The sequence below is a fragment of the Vulpes vulpes genome, chromosome 16, assembly GCF_048418805.1.
Source record: "Vulpes vulpes isolate BD-2025 chromosome 16, VulVul3, whole genome shotgun sequence".
Lineage (NCBI taxonomy): Eukaryota > Metazoa > Chordata > Mammalia > Carnivora > Canidae > Vulpes > Vulpes vulpes.
Genome location: NC_132795.1, coordinates 6267300 through 6292836, shown reverse-complemented (window position 1 = coordinate 6292836; position 25537 = coordinate 6267300). Strand labels below are relative to the sequence as shown.

Here is a 25537-nt window from a genome sequence, read left to right as displayed (position 1 = left end):
TGCCTCCCAAGGCTGCTCCCACCAGTGCTCTCAGTAGAGAGGGAAGGACTCTCTGTTCTCCTGCCCTCCCATGCATAGCCACCTGCCTCAGCACTGGAGGCAGATCCCTCTAGCCCGTCCCCAGCACCTCTCATCCCCCATCATCATTCTCCCACCCAAGGAAGGGCAAGGCCATGGGGGGAGGGACAGAAGGGGTTCCTGCTGGCAATATTCAGAGAATGGGAGGCTCTTACCTGGCAGAAATGTTGCTGTAGTGCATGTAAGCTGCGATGACAACACCTATCCTGCCTCGGTTTCCCTAAAAGAACCCCAAACACAAAGCCTTTATTTCTGAAGTCAGCCCGACTGCCCCGGAGCCCGCGCAGACACCCGGAGATAAGGGGGCAGTGGCTAGAGAGAGGGAGAGGTTCTAAGAGAGAACAGGACGGGGGAGGAGAATGCAAGGGAGGGAAGCAGGTGGGCTGAGTCACAAGGAAAAGAAACAGCCGATCACCCACTACACTTGAGGGGCCCTCAAGCTCATAACTCCCCATTTCTCGGGGTTGCCCCCTGGGACATAATCTACTATCCCCTAGAAAAAGGCATACACACAGATGTATGTACGCTCATGCAATCCAATGATATAGGTAGGCGCGCACAATCATCCAAGGACACATCTATGCATGTGTGCACACATGAGCGTATGTGCCTGTGCGTACACACACACACACACACACACACACACAGCCGTTGGCCCCCACTCTGACCTTATTGTGAAGAACAACGACATTGTGAGGGTCTGCGTTGAGCCAAGTGTCCATGGCCTTGCAGACACTGCAGATCTTCTCCAGGGCTGGGGTGTGAAGGTCAGGCCAGCCAAATTCCAGTACCTGTGGCCCAAGTCATGAGTGAGAAGGGGCGGAAGCCCCAGAGAGTTGACCAGGGCAGCAGGGGTGACACACGCCCTACATGTTGGTCCCAGGGCTGCAGCCACTGGCCCTCCTAGCTTCCTGCCCTGCCCATCAGCCCAGAGGGGAGGCAAGGGTGTGGGCAGAGAGGACGTGGGTGGGCCCCAGGATCAGAGACCCTGCGCCTGAGTCTCAGCTCTGACACTGCCTCGCTCTGGGGCCTCTGGCAAGTCATGGAAGAGTTTCCTCATGTGTGTGTAAAGCTGATGACCCCAAGGTCCCTTCCACATGACTCTAACTTCAAAATGTGCTGGGACCCCCCCCAGCATTTCCCCTAAGCTCTCCTCCCACATATAACCCCAAAGCCCAGCTCGGAGCCAAGGAGGAAAAGTGAACCCCTCCCCCCCGCTCCCCCACTGCTATTCACAGCTCTCTTCTAGGCCTGGACACACAAACCATGGATTTTTCAGGCCGGCCGAGAGAGAGCCTGAAGGGGGCAGAGGGCAGATCTGGAGAGAAGCCTTCAGGCTCCCTGAAACTTTTCTTAACTCACAGACCATTAAACTGAAAGAGAACTTGTGCTTGGAAGAGCTGAGGGAGCACATCTGATACAGCCCGTCCACTTTCGAGGTGCCCAGAGAGCTGTCACCTGCTCAGGGTCACAAAGCCACGGGCACCAGAATCCAGGAACCAGAGCAGACATTGGACAACTCAGCCCGCGGAGCCAGCGAGTGAACACCCGTTGGCGATTCCCAGCCAGGTCATATCCAAAGTGCTTTTCCATTAGGCTAGGAATCTCATAGCTCCAGCCTCACCCCAGAGAGATACCAAGTGCACCCCAGGGGGGCAGACCTGGGTAGGAAATCACTGTACCGAGCTTGGCTCTCTGTATGTCTGGCAAAAACCATAAATACGGTCTTTTCCTTGTTCCAAATAGAAAATGGCACAGACACGGAATAGACTTTGCGAAGCTTCTCAGCACTTCCCCCCAGATTCTAAAGTAGGAACCCGGGCGAGGGAGCCCCGCTGTTCTCCTCTTCCAGGCCTGATGGGAGGCCCCCACCCGCGATGGGCATCAGCTCACCTTGGCGTGGAGCTTCGTGATGTCGGGCCTCCGCTCAGACAGGTTGAAAAGCTAGAAGGAGGAAAAGGGAGAGACCGTGGGATGGTGTTTGCTGTCTGTCTGTCTGTCTCTCCCCCGCTCCCCGCGCAGCCCCTCAGTGAAAATTCTACCCATGCAAGAGCTTACAATGGCATCCCATCAGACACACACACACTGACCACCAAGAGCTCAGCTGCGGGTTCTCAGGGAAAAGAGGAGGACAGAGAAGTACGTAGACACGCCACTCCCCTCGGTGAGCGGACAGACGCCCAGAACTGGAGACGAGAAGGGGATGCAGCCTGCCTTGGGGCCCTTGCGCCACCCACGAGGTGGGCATCTTCCCGCACTGGGTGGGAACCCGGTGGTGTCAGGTGCTAAGTATTTGGCCGTCTCTGGTTGCCACCTCACACATCAACCTGAGAACTTCATCCCCTGAAGACGCAACAGCTCTGTGGGCAGCACGCTCCTACCGAGGGTGCAAATGGCCCTGAGGGGGCCCTCTCAGACCCTCGCCACCCCTCTCCCAGCAGATGCCCTCTGGCACCTAACCTTGTCGCCCCATGGGAGCCCCCCAGGCCCTGGAATTCCTGTCTCTGCCTCCAAAGGAGGTGCACAGAATGCCCCACTCCACCTCACCCCCCAGGAAACTCGAAGAAAACTGTGCTGACTCCTGGGGAGAAAAGAGGAGCCACAGCCTGCAATGGGTAAGACAGAGGGAGGGCGGCTTAGCACAGAGACCCACAGAATCCCGGATTCCTGACACCGGGAACGATCTCACTTGGCTACCAGTCCACTGTCGGCCCCATAAGGGCTCACGCTTTACTACATTAACAACAGCTACCAGTCGAGCATCCCCAACCTGCCAGCCCATGCTGAGGACGTTAGGCCTCAGGAGCCGGCTTAAGCCTCTCAACAACCACAAGGAGGTGATGTAATTAGACCCATTTCACAGACGTAGGACCTAAGGTTTAGTGAGGCGAAGTGGCCAAAGTCAGGCGGTGAGAGCAGATCCAGCATCCAAACCCAGGGCTCTCTGATGTCTGCACTCAGCCCAGCACAGCTGACACCCAGCACAGCTGACGCACAGGCCTCTGCGGTGGGTTCAGGAGTGTCCCACAAAAATTCACATGCACCTGCAACTTCAGAATGTGACCTTATTTGGAAACGGGGCCTCTGCTGATGTAAGTAGTTAAGGATCTCAAGATGAGATCATCCTGGATGTCGGGCGGGCCCTGGGTCTCATGCCTGGTGTCCTTATAAGATGCGGAGAGGAGCCACCAAGAGATACGGGAAAGAAGGCAGGCCGTGTGAGGACAGAGGTGGAGCCGGGAGCGATGGGGCTACAAGCCAAGGTCACCGAGGACTGCTGGGAGGCAGCAGAAAGCAGCTAGGGGCAAGGCATGCTCCCCTGGAGAGCCTTCGGAGGGAGCACGGCCCCGCCAACACCTCGATTTGGACCTCCAGCCTCCAGAACCATGAAAAAATCAATTCTGTTGTTTGCAGACACCAAGTGTGCGATCATTTGTTACGGCAGCCCCAGGGACCTAACACAGCCTCCCAGACCTCAGTTCACACATGGGGCGGCCCCCCGGGGCCCTCACCTACCGATCCCCCCTCGGCTCACAGGCTGGGTGGCCCCTGGAGCCCGCACCTCCCGATCCCCCCTCCACTCACATGGGGCAGCCCCCTGGGGCTCGCACCTCCCAATCCCCCCTCGGCTCACAGGCTGGGCGGCCCCCAGGGCCCACAACTCCCGATCCCCCCTCGGCTCACAGGCTGGGCAGCCCCCAGGGCCCACAACTCCCGATCCCCCCTCGGCTCACACGCAGGGCGGCCCCTGGGGCCTGCACCTCCTGGCCAGTGGGTCCAGCCCAATCCCACAGGTACTTCCCTGTTACGTGGAACTGAGCTCTCCTCGGGGCCCTCACGCCGGCCCTCTGACATTAGAGATCACCCAAGTGGGTGAGGTGCTTCTCCTGGGCCAGGCACCACTCCGGTGCCAGCAACGCGAGGTCCCTGCAGACGCCACCCGTCACCACAACGCAGTTCTCAGCCTCCTCAGAGGCCCTGACGGTGCACCAGCTCCGCCACTTGCTGCCACTGTGACCGCAGGCGACACCCCACCGCCCTACACCCCACATTGTCCAGTGAAACCCAATCTCTAGGGTGAGCGTGAAGTTAATATGTAGAAAGCAGTTAGGACAGGGCCTGCCTCCTAGGGAACACTCGGTAACCTGAATCCCTGTTGTTATGCTCTCCTCCTGGTCACCACACACGTACACGGGCACTCGTGCACACGCGACGGGACCAGATGCCCCATCCCAGCCACAGACACACTCCTCACGGTAAAGCTGGAGCTGAGCCCGGCCACCAGAGGCGAGGAGGCGGCCAGCAGAAAGGACAGGGGGCCCCAGGCCCCTTCCTCACCAGGTAGCTGCCTCCATGCTTGGACTTGAGCATCTGGGCCACCTCCCGGAGGTTGCTCCGGAAGTTCTCCTCGTTGGCTGTGCTGGGGAAGGAGACGGCGATGATCCTCTCCGTGACGTACACCAGGTCCAGCTCACAGCTGTCCTCCATGGTCCGGCTCACACTCATGTTTCTGAGAGACGGTAGGCAGAAGGGGGTGCAGGTCAGCACCCATATCCTCAGGGCAAGGTTCAGGTGGCCGTACCCCCAACACCCCACATGTGGCCTGCAATTCCAACCCAGGAGGCTTGGCTCTTCCCAGACCCACAGCCAAGGTCCGCGCAACCGGCAAGGCCAGCCTGGGAGCCCGGGTGCACCTGGGCAAGGGGCTTGCAAGGATCCCAGGCCATTTCAGCCACGACAGCAACCCTAGGGGCCCCTCGATCCTATTGGCACTGCCTTCAACCTGTGATCCCAGAGGTCAGTGCCAGGGCCAGGACGCGACCCAGCCAGGAGCCCAGGAGTCCAGCCCAGCCTTCCAACACACTGTGGCCACCGGGTCTGGCAAAAGTCTCTCCAAGGATCCCGGGAGAGGTTTTAGAGAGGACTGAACTGAGCCGGGTGCTCCCCAGCATCCCAGAGCTGAGCACTGTGCTGCCCTCCCCTCGCTCCTAAGCCGGAGAGTAGGCGGGGAGGCTGCTCAGGGGAAAGGGCAGCTCGGGTGACACGCTCGCCCGCCTGGGCTCCAGGTAAGCCAGACCGCAGCGCACATTCCAGCCCTCCCTGGAGGCAGGCCGGCTCCTGCCCCGTGTTCCCTGGCGCTCTCCCACTCCGGCAGCTCCCACTGCCTGCAGGGCCTGTGTCTTGGCACTGGCCTCCGTGATTTCTAAGGGCCCAGGAAGCAGAGGGTGCTGAGCCTTTGCTGTCGTGGTGGCAGGTGGGTGGTCCCCAGACATCCCAGCGCCACCTGAGCTCCTAAAAGAAGTGGAAAGCCCCTGGGCTGGGCACTGGGTGTGGCGAGGTGGGGTTCACACCTGTACACCTCACCCAGCTTCTCCTCCAGCAGGGAGGCCCAGGAAGGGGAAATGGGTCTCAGGACACTGGAATTCCATTCTGAGGCCCCCTGTGACTCCCGGGGGCATCCTCTACCCTTCCTACCCTCTCACCTTCTTACCCCCTCACCAAACCCCCACTGTCTCACTTCCCCCTCTCTATCCAAGGTGGGCAGCACTCACATTTCCTTTTGACAATCTTTCACTACTGCAGGGTTAAGGAGAGGCTAGAGGTGGGGGCAGCAGAGAAATAGCACCAGGGTATTTCAAAGAGATGGGGGGGGCAACAGTGGCAGAGTCCAGATGTCCACCAGGGTGACCTCTGAGCCCAAGTGTGTATACAGGGCTGGGAGCCAGGGGAGCCAGGGGTGAGGTATGGCTTCTCCACGGGTGGCAAGGACAGGAGCCAAGTGGTAGAGGGGCCAGCGGGCTGTGGCAAGGAGCCCAGTTTGAATTTGACCTCTGAGCTCCCATGACTCCTTGTCCCTAAGATAGAGTTCTCACTCCAGCCTTTTTTTGGGGGGGTGGGGGGGGGGTGTCCGAGGCCAAGCAGTGCCACCGCCTGGACAACTTGAGCATCGCACCCTGCACCCATCCACCAACCCGGGGTGGTTCTCAGCCCCCAGGGAAGGGGATTCTCCAAAGGGCCTCTGGGGTCTGTGGGCAGCTGACAGCTGGGCCACGGCCCACTGGGGGCTTTAGCTACACACCAGCCGTCGCTGGCTGGGGCTGTTTCCCTGGAGCCAGATTCTCACTCTTCTCGGGAACCTTGGGAGTGAAAGTGAGGCAGAAGGGAAGAGCCCAAGCCAGAAAACCACAGAACCCGGACACAGGGAAAAGAGACTCTGGATCAGCAAGGCACTGGGCTTTGTGCATCCCCTCCCCCAGCCCAGCCAGACAGAGAACTTGGCTTTTATAAATGACCCTCCAACATCAAACACCCCCTGCCCACGAAGACGACCCGGATGTAGCACAGGCCTTGACGCCAGCCAGTCCTGAATATATACCCAAGTCCTGGTGACCGTGTGACCCTTAACAAGTCACCTCACCTCCCAGAGACTCAGTTTCCTCATCTGGCAAATGGGAATAAAATACTTACCTTGCAAGGTTGTTGCAAGGACTAGATGAGATCATGCAAGGACACAAAGAATCCAGCTCAAAGCCTGGCTTCGAGCTAGAACTCAAAACACGAGCATTTCCAAGAGGCATCTACCTGCATACTCTCCCTGTAGCTGGCACGTCTCCCCATGCCCCCTACCTGTGGCTTTATGACTTCGGTCTCAGAAACCCAAAGGCATGACTTGCTGGAAACACCCACAGTGACCTCACTGCGGCACCCCCACCCCTTGCCCCCCACACAGGCCAGGCATACCTGATAGGCTGGGGATGAGGCTGGACGCTCGGGGTGACTCTGGTGGTGCCCTGGGACAGAGGAAAGAGAAGCAGCATTATGGAGGAGGCCGGCGGAGAGCCGTCCACGGGAGCAGTCAGGGCTGCAGACAAACACAGACTCTCTTCTCCTTTCTCTGCCAACATTCCAGCCCAGGCACCCTAACACCCAGGCAACACGGCAACCTAAAGCCAAAAGCAATCGGTGCCAATTCCTTGTGAGTGTGCATGCAAGCCCCCAAAGGGCCCCGCTTTCCCTCCCCGGGGAAAGAAGAAATCCCAAATGCTGAGAAATGCCTGGGCTGGTGCCATCGGCACTGAGTACACACACTCAATAAAACAGTCACTAAGCGGATGGAAACACATTTCGTCCTGATTCCCTGGACACCGTAACAGTAAGCCCGAGCGGAGAATACACACTGCAAGCCTGGAAGGAGGACAGACTGGTACAGCAGGCCCCTGTCCAGCTCTGACCGTCTGTCCACCGACCACCATCACCCTGCACTCCTCCCCTTCAAAGCAGCAACACTGAGCCATTCAATCAAAAGTTGTGGGGCGAGAGCAGCGACGGGTGGCACGTACCAGCCGAGACCAGTGCTGGGCAGCAAGTCATGTGCCTAAGGACCTGCCGCCCGTTGGCTGTTAACCCTCACCCGCTCCCATCTCCAGGGTTGTCAACTTGCAGAAAATTAGTCAAGTGGACCCAAGTTGGGGTCCCAACAGCCCAAGACAACCCGATGGTATAGGGTCGGGGTCCTGCAGCGGCCCACCAGGCAGCCTTGCAATACTTAGAGCCTCTGTAACATCACATGTAAAATGGGGCGATCCTCACAGAGCTGTCCGAAGATGAAAAGGAAGTTGCATATAGGGCCCCTCTATAGTAGTACAATTACAAGGGTAGTTGGAGATAAAACCAACCTTCACCTCTATGGAAAACCAAAGCCCCACATCGCCTCTACCACCAGCAGCCGCCCACCCCGTCAGCCACCTGACATGATGCAGAATCAAGCGCCCAGCTTCTAGTTCCCAGGCCCGGCCAGAGCCCTCTGAGCCCATCAACACCTTCCAAACCTCCCTGTAACCAGCCTTTCCCAACCAACCAGTTGCAACCACCTCTCGAAGGAGACACGACCAGTCTGCCAAGAAGAGGAGAAACTGAGGCACGGTGACTCACCCCCTGAGTCCTGGGGAAGTCTACAACCAGCAGGATTCACTCAGACCCTGGGTCTGGCCACGGGGGCGCAGAGAAGAGGAGCCCCTGTCGGCCTCCCCCCCGGCTGAGCCCGAAGTCAGGGCAGCCCCCCTAAGAGGAGAGCTCTCCATCCAGCCCTCTGGGAGGACCCGGCGCCCAGAGCCCCTCGGCGTGGGCTATGGCCCAGCTCTCGTCTGCTCAGCCTCTGCAGCAGCAGCAAGGGGAACAAACAGCCAAGTGGGACTGTCAGGGCAGCAGGTTTCCGTCTCCACAGCCCCCTGGCCCTGACAACTTGGGTTTGGATGAGTCAGGCACAGGGGCGCGGGGGTGGTAAGGAGGGATCACGTTTGGTTTTCAAGCCCCAAACCAGGCTGTTCCAAGACTGCCCACCCGGAGGAACACAGAGACCCAACACTTCATCCGTCTTGATTTCACTGGTCCCTGATGAGGAGTCGCTGAACCTCGCCAGACCCTAGGCCCTGCTCCAGGCCCCGGGGCCACCCTGCTATAAATAGGCCCTCGGGTTTCATCTGTTGCAGATCCACAGCCACTTTTGGAGGAGGCCACCACAGCTGCTTCAAACAACTGGAAGCCGCAGCTATAGCCGAGGCCTGAGGTGTGGCCTGGGCCGTGGGTCCTGGCCCACGGAGCTGCAGGGAGACAATGTGATATTGAGACCGGCCTAGCGAGGGGACTGGAGAGCCAAGGGGAGCCAGGAGTCTCCCGGGGCACAGGGGGGAAAAGGAAGAACGGGGCAGGAGCACTGGATCCTGTTTCTCCATTCCACCACCCCCCCAACGTTACAACACTCCGCATTCCTCAGCCTCCCCACCCCAAAAAAGCCAGGGAAGATAAATAAAAACTTGGCCCCAACAGAGTCTGGCCATGCCGCCTCCAGAGGTGATAAGACAAAGTTCAAGCCGGCTCTGCTCCACCAGGCTGGCCAGGGAAGGGGAGGCAGGGGAGGAAGCTGCCCTGGACCGTGACCCCACCAGATGACGGGGATGGGAACAGCTGGATGGTCATCCCCTGTTGAATCACTGGGCTGTCCTCTCACTGACGGGGCTTCCTGTTTTCTGCAGAGTTTGGGGACATGTGACACTCACTGGCAGAAAGCAGACTTAGAGAGGTGACAAGTCTGAGTCTAGTGGACGTGGAGAACCACACGCAGTTCCAGGGGGTGGGGCTGGGAGCAAGCACAGCCGAAAGTTCCAAACACGCAGGTGACCTCACACACGAGGCCAGAAATGCCCCCCACCCACCCCGCCGCGCACCTCACCACACGGGCTCTTCCTAAGAGGCTGGGAGTGAGTCGAGACCGGTCACCTCTGGTGCCCGTGATCATGTGCAATCGCGCACTCGGAAAACTGTCACCGAGTGCCACCAGCTGTGTGCCGGGCAACGTGCGAGGCACCGGGGACCAGAGCGGTGAATCCCTGACCTCGAGGAACTTATATTCCATGGAGGACAACACTCTTCAAAAACTGGTATGAGGATGGGGCGCCTGGGTGGTTCAGTGGGTGAGCGTCTGCCTTCGGCCCAGGGCGTGATCCCGGGGTCCTGGGATCGAGTCCCACATCGGGCTCCCTGCAGGGAGCCTGCTTCTCCCTCTGCCTGTGTCTCTGCCTCTCTCTCTGTGTCTCTCATGAATAAATAAATAGAATCTTAAAAAAAAAAAAAAAAAAAGGAAGAAAGAATGAGCGAGCTGGTACGAGGAGCTGCTGCTGGGCCTCAGGGACCAAGCTGTAAAATGGGTAGAGCCCGGCACTCCTGTGATCTCAGGTGATTTACCTGTTCCACCTACAGCCTCCAGGGAAAACCACCAGAGGGCTTTACAAAGATTTTATTTGAAAAAGAAGTTCTCCCATTCTTCCCTTCTCTGGGGCTGTGGTCAAAGCCCTTTACCCACCAGGTTTTAACTTCGTCCCGGCCCCTCCCAAGACAGAAAGCAGTCATACAACCTTGATTCAACTCCCTAGGCACCAGGACCCTCCCCTAGGGTCACCACCAAACCATCGTCACCACCAAACCACAGTCTCTCTCTTACCAGGAGACCAGCATGAAAGAAAACTCCGTGCACACACCCTGACCCCTTCCCCCCAAAACGGTGTCTTGCTTCTCTTACTGTCAGGAAGTTCCTCCTGGAGTCTAACCCTCACCCTTCCTCCTGCAGAGCCACCCGACTCTTTCTGCCTTGTTCCACACACCACCCCCACCCTCAGACACTCCTGAGAGGCCGGGGTCTGTGGCCCCAGGCTCCGTCATCTGCCCTCCCCACCATCACTAGGAGCGGGAACCCCAGGACTTGGGCGGGGTTGCTTTAGAGCAAAACGACTGTGGGAAGAGTCCTGCCTGCCTTTGAGGTCCGCAGACCAAACACAACAGTTCTGGACCAAAAGAAAAGGCGCGTTTCCTGAGCCCCAGTTCCCAGGGGGCACAGTTGGGAGGAGGGTCCGTCAGAAACACCGGGGGCCGCGTCAGGCAGCCAGAAACTGGGGCCCAATCGACGTCAGGGGCCCGTCCCCATTCCTACCTCTCCTCTGGGGGCTGTGGCCACCCCTCTCACCCCCACCCGCCACCAGCCCCTCCAGCCACACCCCTTCCTCTCTCCTTCCTGCCCACCAGCCTGGATTTTTCCAAAACAAAGTGCGACACAGCACACGGTCCACAAACCTCTCTACACACCAACCCTGCTAGAGGAAAACAGCCATTCCTGCCCTGTGAGTCCTGGGCCGCGGGCCAGAGACAGGAAAGCAGCTCAACAAACAGGCTCACTAGCTCACCAGTAGGCCCAGGGCTGCAAGAGCACAGCCTCCAAAACGGGTCCCCTCGCGCGGGCAGACGGCAGGCGGCCCCTGGCTGGGCACGGCACGCACCAATGCCCTGGGGTCCCCCAACCCGGGACAGGTGTGCGGGAGCTTTAGACCTCAGGTGTTCCCTCCTTGGCAGTACACGGGCCATTCTGGAACCTGCTCCCTTGCTTAGCCTTCCACTGGCTTCCTTGACTAGACTAGCTAAGCCAAAATTCACATTGTCCTTCGTCCCAGGTCCAGACAGGACACAACCCCTACCCACCCTGGCACGCCCAGACGCACTCACGTTCATCCCAGATCAACAACATTTTTTTCTAAAAAAAAAACAAACAAACAAACCATCCTGTCCTAACTAAATGGCCACTTCTTCCTTTCCCGGGACCAAGGTGCTACCCACCACCGCGTCAAATAGTTCTTCATGATGTCTAACTTCGCTCTCTCGCGCTGAAGCTTTATCTGACAAGTTCTATCGGGCCCAGGCTGGGGTTGTGAGAAGCAGCGGCATTAGGACTTGACTTATCAACGTGCTCAGACCACTGGGTAAAACGTTCGGTTCACACAGCCTCCGCTGGCCAAGGCTTGGGAGAGCCGGGCAACACCAGATCTGAGCAGCAGACCCAGGAAGGGATGGAGAAGGCCCTCATCCCGTCACTGAGCCCCTTCAAGTCTCTGTTTTCCCATCTGAATAATGGGACCAGAGCATCTGCCACGGTGGGGGGATGTGTCCAGGAATCCAAAAATCACCCAGCCCACCTCCCGAGCCTTAGTCAAAATAACAGTAATAAGGACGCCTAGTATGTATTGAGCAGGAGTTCTATGCTTTGTGTGCATTAAGTTAGCTCGTCCTCGGGAGTAGGTGCGCACAAAAATTGATTTCTGACCTGCATCCCAGCCCCAGAAAGATCACAGAGTTGGGCAAGAGGCCCACCCCGACACCTGCACTCTGCGCCCAGAGGCCCCGCGCATACCTTGAACAGAGCCTTCCCCACTAATTTAAGAGGCATGCTCCTGCTGCATCTGGACGGCGGGAAGGCCCCGGGGAGGCCTCCGCCTGGCAGGGCTGCCCCGGGGCAATGTGGCAGTGGCGGCGGGCTCACCACAGAAGTGCGGCTGCCGGCGGGAGCTGCCTCCTGCTGCCCCAGCACCTCCCTCCAGGGCCCTCCCCACCCTGGGTCAGGCAGCTGTCAGATGATAGGGCCTCATGCCATCAACAGCTCCCCCTGTGCCAACCGCCAAAACCACTCCCTGTTCCTCTGCAGACCAGGGCGGGCAAGGATGGAGAGGCCAGCAGAGGGGCAAACTGTCAGAGAAAGAGAGAGGCCCAACTCGCTGGGGCGTCTCCCCCAGGGACGTAGTGAGGGCAAGCCCAGACGGGACTGCTGCTCAAAGCAGGGTCCTGGGGGAGCCCCCTCTGCCCTGCCCTGGGGGCTCCTTCGGTTTAGGAATGTGCCCATTGACCTCCAGCAGGAATGCATGGCCCGAGGAGCCCAGCGGGATCTTGCAGCCGCCTCCCGAAGCAATGGCATTTAAGTCACACAGACTCTCACGTTTTCAAAGACTCTTTTCTCCCCAGAAGCAGAGGCTGCAATTCCTCAAGGTCCGATGACCCTCCAGGAGCCCAGGCATCCTTCTTCACCTCTGCCCTTGGTCTCTCTTGCTGCAGTGTTGCCCGTTTCCCTTGGCCTTACCTTGGTGACTGCTCACCACCAAGCCAGCCCTCGAAGAGCACTCCCTCTCCGTCCTCCCTCCCCACCCAGGGGCACAGAGGTCTGGCAAAGGGATGGGCAAAGGAGCTCTGGATCCAGCTGAGCCGGAGGCCAAAGCCAAGACTGAGGTCGGTAAGTGCATAAGTACCTGGGGCCCGTTCACCCCAGCCCCTCCTCCCCGGCTCGGCCACAGAGCCGAGTGACCCCTGCTGCCCTTCTGGAAAGGAGGCAAGGATGCTCCCCCGAAGAAGCCAGGTATGAGACATCTTCTGCACCCCCAATTCCCCCGAGGGCACCGTGAGCCCAGACACATCCTTCCCTTCCCCGTCCCTGTACTTACGTCTTCCTCAAGGCTTTTCCGTGTGTTTCCACTCCGGAAAGCTCCTTCTCCCTGAAGACAGAGAAAAAGCAGTCAGAGGGGGGAAGCAAGGCGAGTAATCAAAAGGTAACCTGGTCTTTCACCTCCCGGGTCTGGCAGGGGCGAGGGGGTGAAGGGGGTTAGCAGAAGGGCCCGGGAGGGAACTTAGCCGTGTGTTTAGCATTTCCCTGTCCACTAAAAGCCCCTCAGAGCTCACCCGCCGTGTCACCTGTGTCTCACGGCCACTCTTCCAGACCTTCTTACTCCCATTTTGCACGTAAGAACACCGAGGCACACACAGGCTCATGACTTGCCAACGGTCGCACAGTTAGCAGCGCGGAGGAGGTGGGATCTGGACGTGAGCCCTCCAACCTCCTGCGCCGCGGCCGTGGCCAGGAGGTGCCCCCTCGGCTGCTAACCTCAGCTTCCCCGCTGCACGCCCCACCCACTCTCTCTTCCCTTCCTCCTCCACGCACCCTTGAGGAAATTGGGAAATTATCTGTCTTTCTGCTAAGTCAGAAAGATCTGTTTGGGAACATCTGCCCGGCCTTCTTGCATTCTACATATTTAATAAAGAAACCCACATTTAACCACTGGCCTCTCCCACCGCCCTGCCTACTTCCTTGGCAATCCATTTCCGAGCACACAAGTGAGGCCAGATGCCCGGCTCCCAGCACGACCCACCTCCCCATCCTTCCCCTCACCCCGAGTTCCTCAAATCTCCTCCAGAAGGATATCACCAGACACATCTGTTCACTCCCCACCACACACCCCAAGTTGCCCTTCTGCTTTCTGGGCCCGGGCTGCCACTCACCGTGTTGGCTACATTCTTCGGTGCGCTCTCAGCGTTGATGGGCTGTGAACACAGGGAGAAAGCGGGGTGAGGTCTCAGGGCCAACAGCCATGCACCGGCTGTCTCCCCTGGGCTGGTGGCCGTGATGGGCAGAAAGCCTCGTGGGGCAGGGCCCGTGGTGCCAACCCAAGGCTCAGACGTAACCTGGTAGCCTCAAGCTCAGGAGGCAAAGTTTGGAAAATGAAAAAACAACCCTACTGGTAGTAGAACCACCCAGCTCGACAAACCTCACAAGGCCTGTGAATCGGTGTTGAGCCCTCAGAGAGGAGCAGAGAGCAGGTAAACGTCAGGCCTGTCCCTATGTGCCGGACCTCTCCCCCTGCACCGGCTCATTTATTCGTGACAAGAACTCAGTGAAGTGGGTCCCCTGATCACCTCTGAGCCCCGCTTCTCAGGAAAGGAGAAGTTACATGAGTGGCCCAGGGCCATCGACTACTACTGGTGACGACAGGATCTGAACCCGAGGGCTTCATGCTCTTTGTGTGAAATCCCCACAGCCCGGGGTGAGGCCTGCCAGAGTCTTAACTCTTCTGCAGGCTTTCATGACCCTCCACCACCAGCCCTGCCCCCTTGCAGACCTCAGAGTCCATGCCCCAAAGCTCTGCCCGTCCGACCTGTCCCCGGGACCCCCTTGCTTATCCCTACATCCGGGCCCTTACTTGGGGAACGGCTCCACCTGCCCCACACTCTTCCGACAAGCTCTCCTCCCAACAAGGAGGGCAGATCCCAGGAACCTTCCATGTGCGGAGTTTACACCACAGAATTGTGATTTGAATCCAGATCTCTCAGCTCCAAAGCCCTCACCCTTAACCAGCCTGGCTAGACAGGAGTGGTCAGAGAAGACAGAAATGCGGTGGGACGGAGAAGGTGGGGACAAAGCACCTGCCCTGGGCCCCTGACAGGCCCCGAAGAGCCCCTCCTCCTGCTCGGGGTAAAGCCTCCTCAGAGGCCCCGGCTCTGGGCACAACAGAAGGTGAGGGGGAGTCTCAAGCAGCCCTCAGAATCACCTGGAGGGCTGAGGACACAGGTGACGGGCCCTGCCCAGAGGGTCTAATCCAGAGGCCCTATGGTGGGACCCAAGAACGCGCAGTCCTCAAAGGTTTCGGGCCCAGGGATGAGTCTAAGCTAACGGCATTGACTGCAGACGCCCCATCCTGACGCTCTCCACTACTAACTGAGAGCTCCCGGAGGTCACCTTGGCCTTGCTGCTCCTCAGCAGGGCTGAGCGCTAGTCTGTGAGCGCCACACGACACGGAGGACATTAAGCACTTAGAACACGGCCTGGCACTTAGGAAGCTCTCCGTCAGTGTGAGCTTTTATTTCTCCTCTCCACCGTGCACACTCCCAAGGCCCACCCGACCCCACCCTGACCCTCCTGCTCCACCCCTCCCCAGTCTGGCACGATGTGAACCAGGGAGAGGAGTCAATATTAGAAACCACAGGCCTCAGCACTGCAAGAGACACTTCCCTCCTGGCCAGCAATCATCTGAGCACCAGCCCCTCTGGCCCCACCCCTCCCCGTGCCAGCTGGAGGGCTGCCACAGGGCCAGCCACCAGATGCCTTCAACTTACTGGTCGAGATGCTCTCCGAGAAGGTAAAAATTTCCAAAAACCCCTCAGGAGCTAAACGCCCAGTCCACCGCCACCCACCCTCCTGCCCCCCACCCCTCACCCCGCAGTGTTTGCAAACCCAGCCCAGCATGCAAGCTGAGCTCCCCACCCCTCCCCATCCCAGTTCTCCAGGGACTGAAGTCCTGCTTCTCTGTTTCCCAGGCGCTGCCAGCTCTGGGTTTGCTGGCCATGGACAGACAGGGGATGCGTAGCACAGGGCAGGGTATCCCCTGTGCTACCTCTGCCCCAGGCCCCTGGCCATGCTGTAGGAAAGCTCCCAGAGAAGCCACGCTTTGGGTCCCAAGGTGGCAGAACCAGAGCTCCCGTGGCCAGAGAGACCCACTCGGCCTGGGCTGTTAGCTCACCTTCGGCAGGTGGAAACACACCCACTCAAACATACCGTATCCCTGTTGCATGGTTTAATTGCCTTCTTAGAACTCCTCACTCTCCAACACACTATATATTTCACTTCCTCATCTCATTTAGGGTCTTCCTTCCCCACTACAATGTAAGCTCCCAAAGCCCCCAGAGCCTGTCCTGGGCCTGGCACACTGTAGGGCCTCAGCAAATATCTACTGAGAGACTTAACCAAGACAGCCCCTCCCTATCTTCCCTGGCTGGCCCCCTGACCACCACGACAATGCAGCGAGCACCTGTGGACCTTCTGGAGCCAATGTCTCTAATCTCCATCTCTGCTTGGATTTTGGCCAGGACACACACACACACACACCATCCTTGCACACCACTCCTCAGGACACCAGCTCTGAGAAGACTTCAGACACCATCTCCTCCCTCCCTGTTTCACAGATGGGGAAACTGAGAAACAGAGAAGTATGACTCGCCCAGCCTCTCATGGCGAGGTCCGTGGCAATACAGGGCTTGGCACCCAGGCTTAGCTTGTAGGCCCACCGCTGAGCTCACCTTGCTGCACCTCACTCACCCAGTCCCTAGCCACGCAGAACACCTCCCTGCGGGCCCTCCTCTTCCTTCCCCCTGAGACTCAGCTGTATGAGGATGCAAAAGATGGAGCCCAGATAGAGACAGCACCCCCACATCTAGCCCCACCCCTATCCAAGCCCAGGACGAAAGCTCTATCTTTTTTTTTTTTTTTTTAAGGTTTTATTTATTTGAGAGAGAGCGTGCGTGCACAAGCCAGGGAAGAGCCAGAGGGAGAGGGAGAAGCAGATTTCCCGCTGAGCAAGGGGCTCCATCCCAGGACCCTGGGATCACGACCTGAGCCGAAGGCAGGTGTTTAACCGCTTAACCAACTGAGCGAGCCAGGCACCCCAACAAAGCCTCCATCTTCAGGACTCCAGGCTTTCCAAAGCTGAGGGCAACAGCCAATGCCCACCCCTACCAGGAGTCTTCCAGAATCTTCCTTGCCCCCCAAGCAGGACAATTCCAAGCAAGTGGCAGGGTTCGGACCTGGTGCCCCTTGGCGGCCAGACCTCGCCCCTCACAGCTCACTCTGCCCTGGGGTCTCAAACGTGGAAGTCTACGGCAAGGCAGGCAGCAGGGAGTAGGGGGAGGCGCTTAGGGCAGAAAACGTGGGGAGGCATCCATTCTCAGCTTGCTCCAGGTGCGCCCACACAACCCTCAGAGCAAGGCCTCCTCAAATTTTCCACCCAACGGGCCTCCCTCACCTTACCTCTTCCTGCCCTGCGCTGGGGGTGCCTTTTCACAGTGTCAACGTGGTAATACCAACTGTTCACTAAGTGCTAATGATCCGGGCATAATATCAAGTTCTTTACTTTCTTGACCCTCAGTCCTCGGAACCACCCCGGGAGGCAAGCGTGACCCCACTTTGCAGTTGAGACAGACGGCCTGGGACGTTCACTAACTTGCACGGCTGCTATGTGAACCTTCCGTCCCCCGCTCAGCCTCTTTGTCTCCTCCCTGACGAAGACCTACACTCGCTGAGAGATCCTCTCCATCAACTGCCCTCCCGTTGGGAACAAGCTTCCTGTGACTTAAGGACGAACAGTCTCAGGTCCCTCAGATCCTTCAGGGCACTGCCATAGGAAGAGGGAATGGACCGCAGTAGGAGACCCTGACATCAGACATCAGAGAGAACTTCCTGAATGTGAGGGGTTGAGAACCACAGGGCGGATAAGGGAAACTGCACATCCTTTCCTCAAGTTTTTTTTTTTCCATAAAAAGCCACGCACACCCCCTCTGTGCATGCATACCCACCCCTGACTGTGTGGGCCCAAGGGGCCGGGTGGCTGGGATGATGCCCAGACGTTTGTGCCGTACATGTTGGTGGCCTGCAGGGAGGGTGGGCTGGGAAAAAAATGTATCTGTGGGCTGCTGTTGTGGAGGAAGGAAAAGGCAAGGCAAGGGCCACAGGGGGGGGGGAGGGGAGAGATGCCCAAGCCCAGGGCTGGGGGGAGGGGTCTGGCGCAGAATGCGGACTCAGCCTCCGGAGGAACATTCTGTCCAGAAATTCCTCACACCCTCCTCCCTTCCACCCCTCCGGCCCTCCCCACTCTTGCCCCCTGGGAGGCCTGGAATCCAGGCAGCTATTTGGGCCAAAAAGACCCCATGACATCACATCTGCTGCCATGGCAACGCACTGTGAGATCACAAGTGGCGCTGCCTATCAGGAGGGGAAGGGCGCTGGTGGGAGCCGGCAGGTAGGGCCGGCAAGGGCTGGGGTGTCCTCAGCCCCAGGACCCACAGCAGGTTATTCCAGGCTCACTGGGTCCAGAAATAGAACCCTAAGCAGATGAAGGGAGGGGCTGGAAGTGAAAGGGAAGGGCCATTTACTGGGCACTTCGGGGGGCACGGCCGGGCTGGCAAAGCACAGACCCCACAGCCCTGGGGGTGCGAGCTGCATCATCGCACAAGGACAAAGTAACCTGCAGAAGCTGGGGCTGCTCGGGTAGCGCTTTGAGCCCCTTTGGGCAGATGCAGAAGCTCGTTGCAGGTCTGCACCTCAAAGCCTGGGTTTGCCTTCCATCTCCCCACCTATTACCACCCCCCCCCCCAGTGTAAATGACCACCCTCTCAGGAAGAGGGAGCCCCTGGGGGTGGACAGCAGCACTGAGGGCTGGGGACTGGAGACAGGGTTCAGAACAGGCAGGGCTAGGCCCCGCCAGGGTGCGAGGGAAGCCGGGACCCTGGTTCCCCATGAAGTGTTTGGGTGCCCTCTGCTCTGGGGGCTCCATCCTCTCCCAGCAGGCCTAGGCCACCAGAGGAAAAAAAACAAAAACAAAAACAAAAAAACAAAACAAACAGGCTGGGTGTGATTAAATGAAATGTGATGCCTGATTTTCCCTGCACCGGCACCCCCCCCTCCCGCCAGGGAGGGGCCCGGGCAAGCCCACTCCTGTCCTCAGGCCGGCCCCAGTTCACCCAGTTCACCCCGAGGGACGCAGCACACAACCCCTGGCAGACAGGGGGCAACAGCAGGAGGGGCCTGCGCTCCCCGGCCAGGCCAGGCCAGGGTGGAGGATTTCTCCCCTCACAGCACACGGGAGGTCGTGCTTCCCCAGGCCCTTCCTCCGTGCCCCTCCGGCCACTCTAGTCCACATCCTCTCTGCTCCCGGAGCACCTGCGCCAGCCTCTGGTCCCCCCCCCCCCCCCCCGCACTCCTCCCGCACCCCCTCACCCCAGCCACGCCCCACGCCGGCAGCAACTCTCAGATCCTGCTCTGGGTCACTTCCCCACTCAAGGACCCACAATGGCCCTACTGCTTGGCTCAAGTTCAAGTTCCCCTGTCCAGTGCATGGACTCCTCCCTTATCTGGCCCCTTCCCCTACACGCGCCCCATGTGGCCATGTTCACTCAGCTTCCATTCCCGCCCACGCTCACCAGTTCCACCGGCGCACCCAGCCAGTGGACAACCAAATGACCAAATGACAACCAAAATGACACAGCATTGCCTGGCCCCCACTACCCCCCCAGCAAGCGCAGATTAGCCAAAAACATTTACTCTGGATTTGCCTTGGCTCCCAACAGGCTCAGTAACTCGTACCAAGGCCCTGCCCCCTCTCTGGGTCAGCTCCCCGTCCTCCTGCCCTCCTCCCTCCCATTTGCTCAAATCTTAAACTAAGCCTGAACAGGAGACAGACTTTCTCAACCCCCCAAGCACAAACTGATTGCTTCCTTCCCTGGCCCCCCAAGGCTGCCTCTGGTCGGAAGCTCCCAGCTGGGCACTCATTAGTTTCCATCTCATACTCCTCTCTCTCCCCTCCACTGAACACGGCTCCCCAGGGCTCCCCTTCACCTGACTTGGGTCTCTCCCAACGGATGCCCAGGGGATGGCGGTCAACACATTCAAGGATGCCTTGACCTCCAGGAACCATGTCCCTTTGCAGCCGAGCCTAAGGGCAGGACTTCCAACAGGCACTGCCCCTGAGAAGGAACATGCCATCAGCTCCTACCTTACACCTAGTAGGTGCTGGCGAGTATGGGTTCTGGCAACAGACAGTGACTGTCTGGGCCACTGTAGATGTTAGAAGGCTCTTCTTTACACTCAAGTCTCCTCCTTTTTGCAAGAACATCTAGTAGGTTCTCCTCCAGAAAGCAACAGCAAATAGGCCATTTGCCTTTCCCCACGTTCTCAGTCCCCTTCTGCACCTGTTCCATATTTTCCTTCTCCAGATCGTGCAGCCCTGTTGCACAAATTGAGATTTTCAGCCTCCCTCACCACTCGGGGAATCTTCTTTGGACTGTAATGATCACTGTGCTCTCCCTGTTGAAAAGCAAGGCTCTATTGGGCTCGTCTCTCCTGGTATTGCTCTGTTTTCTAGAATCTCCCAAGATGGCTACTCATGGCCCTCATTGCCAGAAGATGAAATTTCATCAGAGCCTGGAGTTCAAACTAAAGCGCCTGCTAATCATCCTCCTTAATGGAGGGTAAGACGGCATCGTTGGGGCTGGGGGCTCTGCACACTTCTCTGGAATGGGCTAACATTTCCTCCTCCTCCTCCTCTTCCTCCTCCTCCCCCTCCTCCTCCTCCTCCTCCTCCTCCGTGAGGCGGCGTGGTGCCCTCCTGCCTCAGATCCAACACTAGGGCACCTTGGGAAAATCATCTGAAAATCTCAGGACCACCACCTCACACCCATGAGGATGGCTGCTCCCAAGAAAATAGCATTATTCACAAGAGTTAAATCATGGAAACAGCTCGAATGTGCACTGACAGACTAATGCGTGAGCAAAACGTGACACAGACACACATGGAATATTATTCAGCCTTGAAAAGCAAGGACGCTCTGACACACAGCACAGGGGAATCATGACATCAGCGCTAAGCGAAACAAGCCAGAAACAAAAGGACACATATGAGTTTGCTCACATGAGGCCCTTAAGTGGTCAAATTCATAGAGATACCAAGTAGAAGGGTGGTTGGCAGGCCCTGGGGAAGGGGAAGCAGCCTTCTTATCGAGTGAGTAGAGCTTTGTTTTACAAGATGATAAGAGTTCTGGAGACGGAGGGTGATGTTTATACAAGGACGGGGACCAGGGCGCCTGGGTGGCTCAGTCAGTGAAATGTCTGCCCAGCTCAGGTCGTGATCTCAGGGTCCTGGGATCGAGCCCCATGTCCGGCTCCCTGCTCAGCAAGGGGCCTGTTTCTCCCTCTGCCCCTGCTCGTGCACACATGTGCTCTCTCTCTCTCTCTCACACAAATAAAATCTTTTATACAAGAATAGGGATGAAAAAAAATTAAAAATTAAAAAAAAAGAGTAGGGGACAGCCCCGGTGGCTCAGTGGTTTAGTGCCACCTTTGGCCCAGGGCCTGATCCTGGAGACCTGGGATCGAGTCCCACGTCAGGCTCCCTGTATGGAGCCTGCTTCTCCCTCTGCCTGTGTCTCTGCCTTTCTTCATGTGTATCTCATGAATAAACAAAATCTTTAAAAAAAAAAAAAAACAGCAGCTGAGGGGTTCAGTCAGTTGGGCATCTGCCTTGGGCTAAGGTCATGATCCCAGGGTACTGGGCTCGAGTCCCATGTTGGGCTTCCTGCTCAAGTAGGGAGCCTGCTGCTGCTTCTCCCTCTGCCACACATGTTGTCTCTCCCTCTGCTGTCTCTGTCTCTCTCTCTCAAATAAATAAATTAAATTAAAAAATAAAAACACAGCAGCTGGCACGAGGTGGGAGCTCAGGAAATGTCTGTGGGTAGGATGGATGGATGGACAGAATGGAGAGACAGACCCTCCTCTAAATCCCAGGCCCTGAGCTAGCTAGGTGGACTTGTGATCGGCACTGTGTTTAGAAAAAAAAAATGAAAAAATCCCACCACCTGAAACTAATGTAACACTGTGTGTCGACTATACTTCCAATAAATGAAGGGAGGGAGGAAGAAAGGAGAGGAGAGGAAATCCCAGAAAAGTCCACCTGCAGGCATCCAGTATTACAACAGCAGCAAGTATCTAGGGGACCCCGGGGAGAAAGCAGGAATCTAAACCCAGCACACCACTACCCACCCCACCTCCCCGGCGGCGGTGTGACCACGAACAGGTCGCCTAGCCTTTCTGAGCCCCACACTGCTCCTCAGCACAACACGCTCCTCCCGCCGACCCAGGCGGCTCTCGCACGTGCCCAGACCTGCACACAATCCACAGTGGGTTCCGGATGGCCTGATGTCAGGGGAAGGGCCTTGGAAACTGCAGGAGTCGTGCAAGCGAATGATGTTTGTCATGATTGATGGTCAGGAGGGGTGGCCTGTGGTGCTGGACGACCGAGTCAAAATCCCAGTTCCCCCTTTGCACAGCTCTGTGGCCTGAGGCCTCCGTTCCTGTCTGTAACATTGGGATAATCACAGCATCTCTCTTGCTGTGTTGTCATGAAGAATAAATGAGTTTATTTTTGCAAAGCTTTCAGAACAATGTTTGGCAGCTAGAAAGTTCCATACAAGGGGTAACTTCTCACTAGCACTCTGGCTGCTATTATGGGTGAATCCAGCCTGGCGTTCCCCTTGTCCCATTCACCTCTTTCCTCCTGCCCCTACACACTCCTCGACTCCCCTGACCTCCAGTTCATTCCAAGGACATTTCGAGCACCTGCCTAGGGGCTGGTCTGGTGAGGAGATGCACACCCATCTGTCTCCAGCCCAAGCTCCTGGGTGCCAGGCTGTGTGTGCAAGAGGGCTCTCCATCCGGCCGACCTCGGCGGCCACTCCACTTGGCTATCACGCTCGGGAAATTCCTTTTGACTCTTATTTTTCAGAAGTTGAGAAGAGCTGCTTCAGCAATTTCCAAGGATCAGGAGTGTCCATGGCAAACAAACCCTCTCCCCTCTTCATCCTGCCCCCACCAGGGGACCCCACAGGAGGGACATGACCCTAGGACCCTTCTACCCAAGGCCTTGGGCAACATCTGTTGAGTAAGATGAAAACATGGGTTGAAGATTAAGCCACTTTGCCCTGGCTGGCCTGGCACGGGCTGGAAACCGTGTCTGGGAGGCCCACGCTGGGCAGAAATCCTGAGCCTGGGACAAGGGCGCCCCATCCCAGGGAGGGTAGGATCTAAGCAAGATGGGTGGGAAGGCCAGAGGGAGAGCTGGGGCCCCCCAAAGACACGGAGAAAACACAACAGACACACACACACACACACACACACACACACACACACACGGTGTGAAGCACAGGGAAGGGGGCAGGGAGACCAGAGACCAGCTCTGCGGAGGCTGAAGGGGAGGCAGCAAATGGAAAAGGAAGGAAAAATACAACCCGCCCTTTCCTCCCTCTTGTGAACCTGCTCAAAGCAGTTGCCTCGCCCGCCTTGAGGAAACAGGTGCCGGGTGCTCTCTGGGGGAAGCCCAACTTTCTCCCGGATTCCCCTGGGCCACTTTCCCACTCCCGGGGGGCAGCAGCAGAGCTTCCAGCGGGAGCTCAGCCCCTGCTGAGAGCCCCCCGCCCCCGAGCAAGCCCGGCAGCGAGAGCCACAGCAGTCCTGCTTGCTGAGCACCCTGCTTGCTGAACCCCAGTGTGCCAGCCTCCCGCCGAGCGCGCCGAGCACCTACTACGTGCCGGGTGGGGGGATGCAGCAGTGATCACAACAGACCAAAGTCCTCTGCGGACACGGGCTTCGTGCTGGGACGAGGGGAGCCCGGTGAGCGAGATGCACAGCATCCCAGACGCTGACCGTGGATGGACGGATGGATGGACGGATGGACGAACGGAGAGAGCAAGGCGGGGAGGCAGGGTCGCTGGGGGGAGGGAAATCTCACGCCCAGGAGGGAAGGAGCCTCCCAGGGACCTGAAGGAAGACCCTCTCGGCCAGAAGGAGCAGGAAGCGCCGCCGTCCTGACGGTCCTGACGCTGCCTGCTACGTTCAAGGACAAGAAACCCAGGCATCTGAAGCAGTGAGTGAAGGAGAGAGCTTCTAGAAGGAGATGAGGTCAGAGAGGAAACCGATCACGTGGGGTTGCACAGGTCAAAGCAAGAACCTGGACTTTTACACCAAATCAGGAGGGCAGCCCCTGGAGGGGCCTCAATACAGATTAATTAAATACATCCTCGGGTGGCTCAGCCGGCTAAGCGTCTGCCTTCAGCTCAGGTCAGGATCCCAGGGCCCTGGGATCGAGCCTCCAGTAGGACTCCAGTAGGGCTCCCTGCTCCCGGGGAGTCTGCTTCTCCCTCTGCCCCTCTCCACCTCCCTCCTTGTGCTCTTGCATGCACCTGCACTCTCTCTCTTAAATAAAAATTTTAAAAAAATACATTCATTTGCTCCCTAACAACCTTCCAGGGTAGCTGCTATTACCAGCTCCCAATCTGCAGAGGGGAAACTGAGGTCCAGAGAAGTCAAATCATGTGTCCCAAGGTCACATAGCAGAGGCTGTGGAGCCAGGGTCCAAAGGAAGGGAGTCTAATGCCCTCACCCTTGAGTGCAGTGCATGGGGCGGGGGGGGGGGGGGGGGGGGGGGGGGTGGGGGGGGGGGGTGGGGCGCTGTTCTGATTCAGGTGGGGGGAACCTGAATCTCCCCATTCTACCACCAGGTGGCTGACCCAGCCTCCAGGAAGGTCAGAGCCCCCTGCTCAGGTGGGGCCCGGCACAGGGTCCCAGGGTCCCAGGGACGGGACAACTCCACAGCCTCACTCAGGTAGGAGCTCCTTCTGTATCCTGTCTGCATCTGCAGTCCTTCCAGCTGGAATGCCAACCTTTTCCCTTTTGTCCCAACCCCTGACCCCTCCTCACATAAACAAAGCTCACAAGACTCCAAGTGGCCAGGAATCTGCCTCGCCTGGAGATCCCTAAACCCCAGACCCCCCAGCTATCCCAGACCAGCCAAGGACATTCTGTTCTCAGAGGGGAGGGGGCAGTTGGGTTGCAATGATGAGACTCATGCTCCCCACTTCCCCCATCGTCTCCCCGCCTGCCCGCCACAGTGACCCTCCCCAGTCCTAGAGCAACTTCTTGCTGGCAACTGCAAACCAGGCCCGCACTCTGGCCTCACCACATGCCCCACCCAACCCGGCTGTCACCGGATGACCTGCGACTGGGCCCTGTGCGAATAACACTCCACAGCTGGGCAGAGCTGAGACCCAGAAGGGTGTGAGCCCAGTGGGACCCAGGAGGAGGACCTTCCTCTGCAAGGAAGAGAAATGCCTCGGCAGGGCCTGGGCCTGGGAGGGCACCGCCGTGGGCCCGAGGTGGCTGAGTCACGAGCACTTTTACAAACTTTATTTCATTCCGGCAGTGACCTTCAATGGAGGGGACACTGCCCACCACTGAGAAGGCCTTGGGCACACCTAGAGCAACTGCTCCCTTTGACAGGAAGGGAGCCGGAGTCCAGAAAGAGGGCAGGACTTGTCCATCGTCACCGGGCAAATGGATGTTGGAGGGAAAGAAGAAACCAGGTGACGTGACTGAGACTCCAGGATCCAGGCTGAGCGAGTGTGCAGACCCCTGAACCTGTCTGGATCCCTGGACACCCCTGCCCCCTCCCCCAGACTCCCACCCATGCCAGTGTCACTGGAGGCTCCTTTGTATCAGCAGATGGATTGTGACACCCCCCACCCAACACATACGCAAACACACACACATGCACCTGCCCTCATGCAGACCCCTCCCCTCCAGCTTCCAGGCCCGGCCTGCCTCAGTGCTGGGAGGGGGAAGAGAGGGGCCTTTGGAGGCTGAGAAGACCCCGAGAGGGCCAGGAGGGAGGAAAGGTTCCCAGGGTTCCAAATCAGCCCAGCTGGGATCAGTCTGGAACAGGCCCCT

General features: G+C 58.1%; 1 protein-coding gene across 11 annotated transcripts in view; it reads right to left on the bottom strand.

The window, feature by feature from the left end:
* Window positions 1-25537, bottom strand: part of TNS1 (tensin 1) — a 229696-nt gene that overhangs the window by 86851 nt on the left and 117308 nt on the right. For all 11 annotated transcript variants that reach the window (XM_072741836.1, XM_072741842.1, XM_026002181.2 and 8 more), the window contains 7 exons: window positions 13720-13761; window positions 12888-12938; window positions 6820-6869; window positions 4417-4588; window positions 1972-2022; window positions 747-869; window positions 234-298 (listed from right to left, as the gene is read on the bottom strand). In XM_072741836.1, the coding sequence (XP_072597937.1) occupies window positions 234-298; window positions 747-869; window positions 1972-2022; window positions 4417-4584 (407 nt within the window). In that variant the 5' untranslated portion in view covers window positions 4585-4588; window positions 6820-6869; window positions 12888-12938; window positions 13720-13761. The remainder of the gene's footprint in view (window positions 1-233; window positions 299-746; window positions 870-1971; window positions 2023-4416; window positions 4589-6819; window positions 6870-12887; window positions 12939-13719; window positions 13762-25537) is intronic.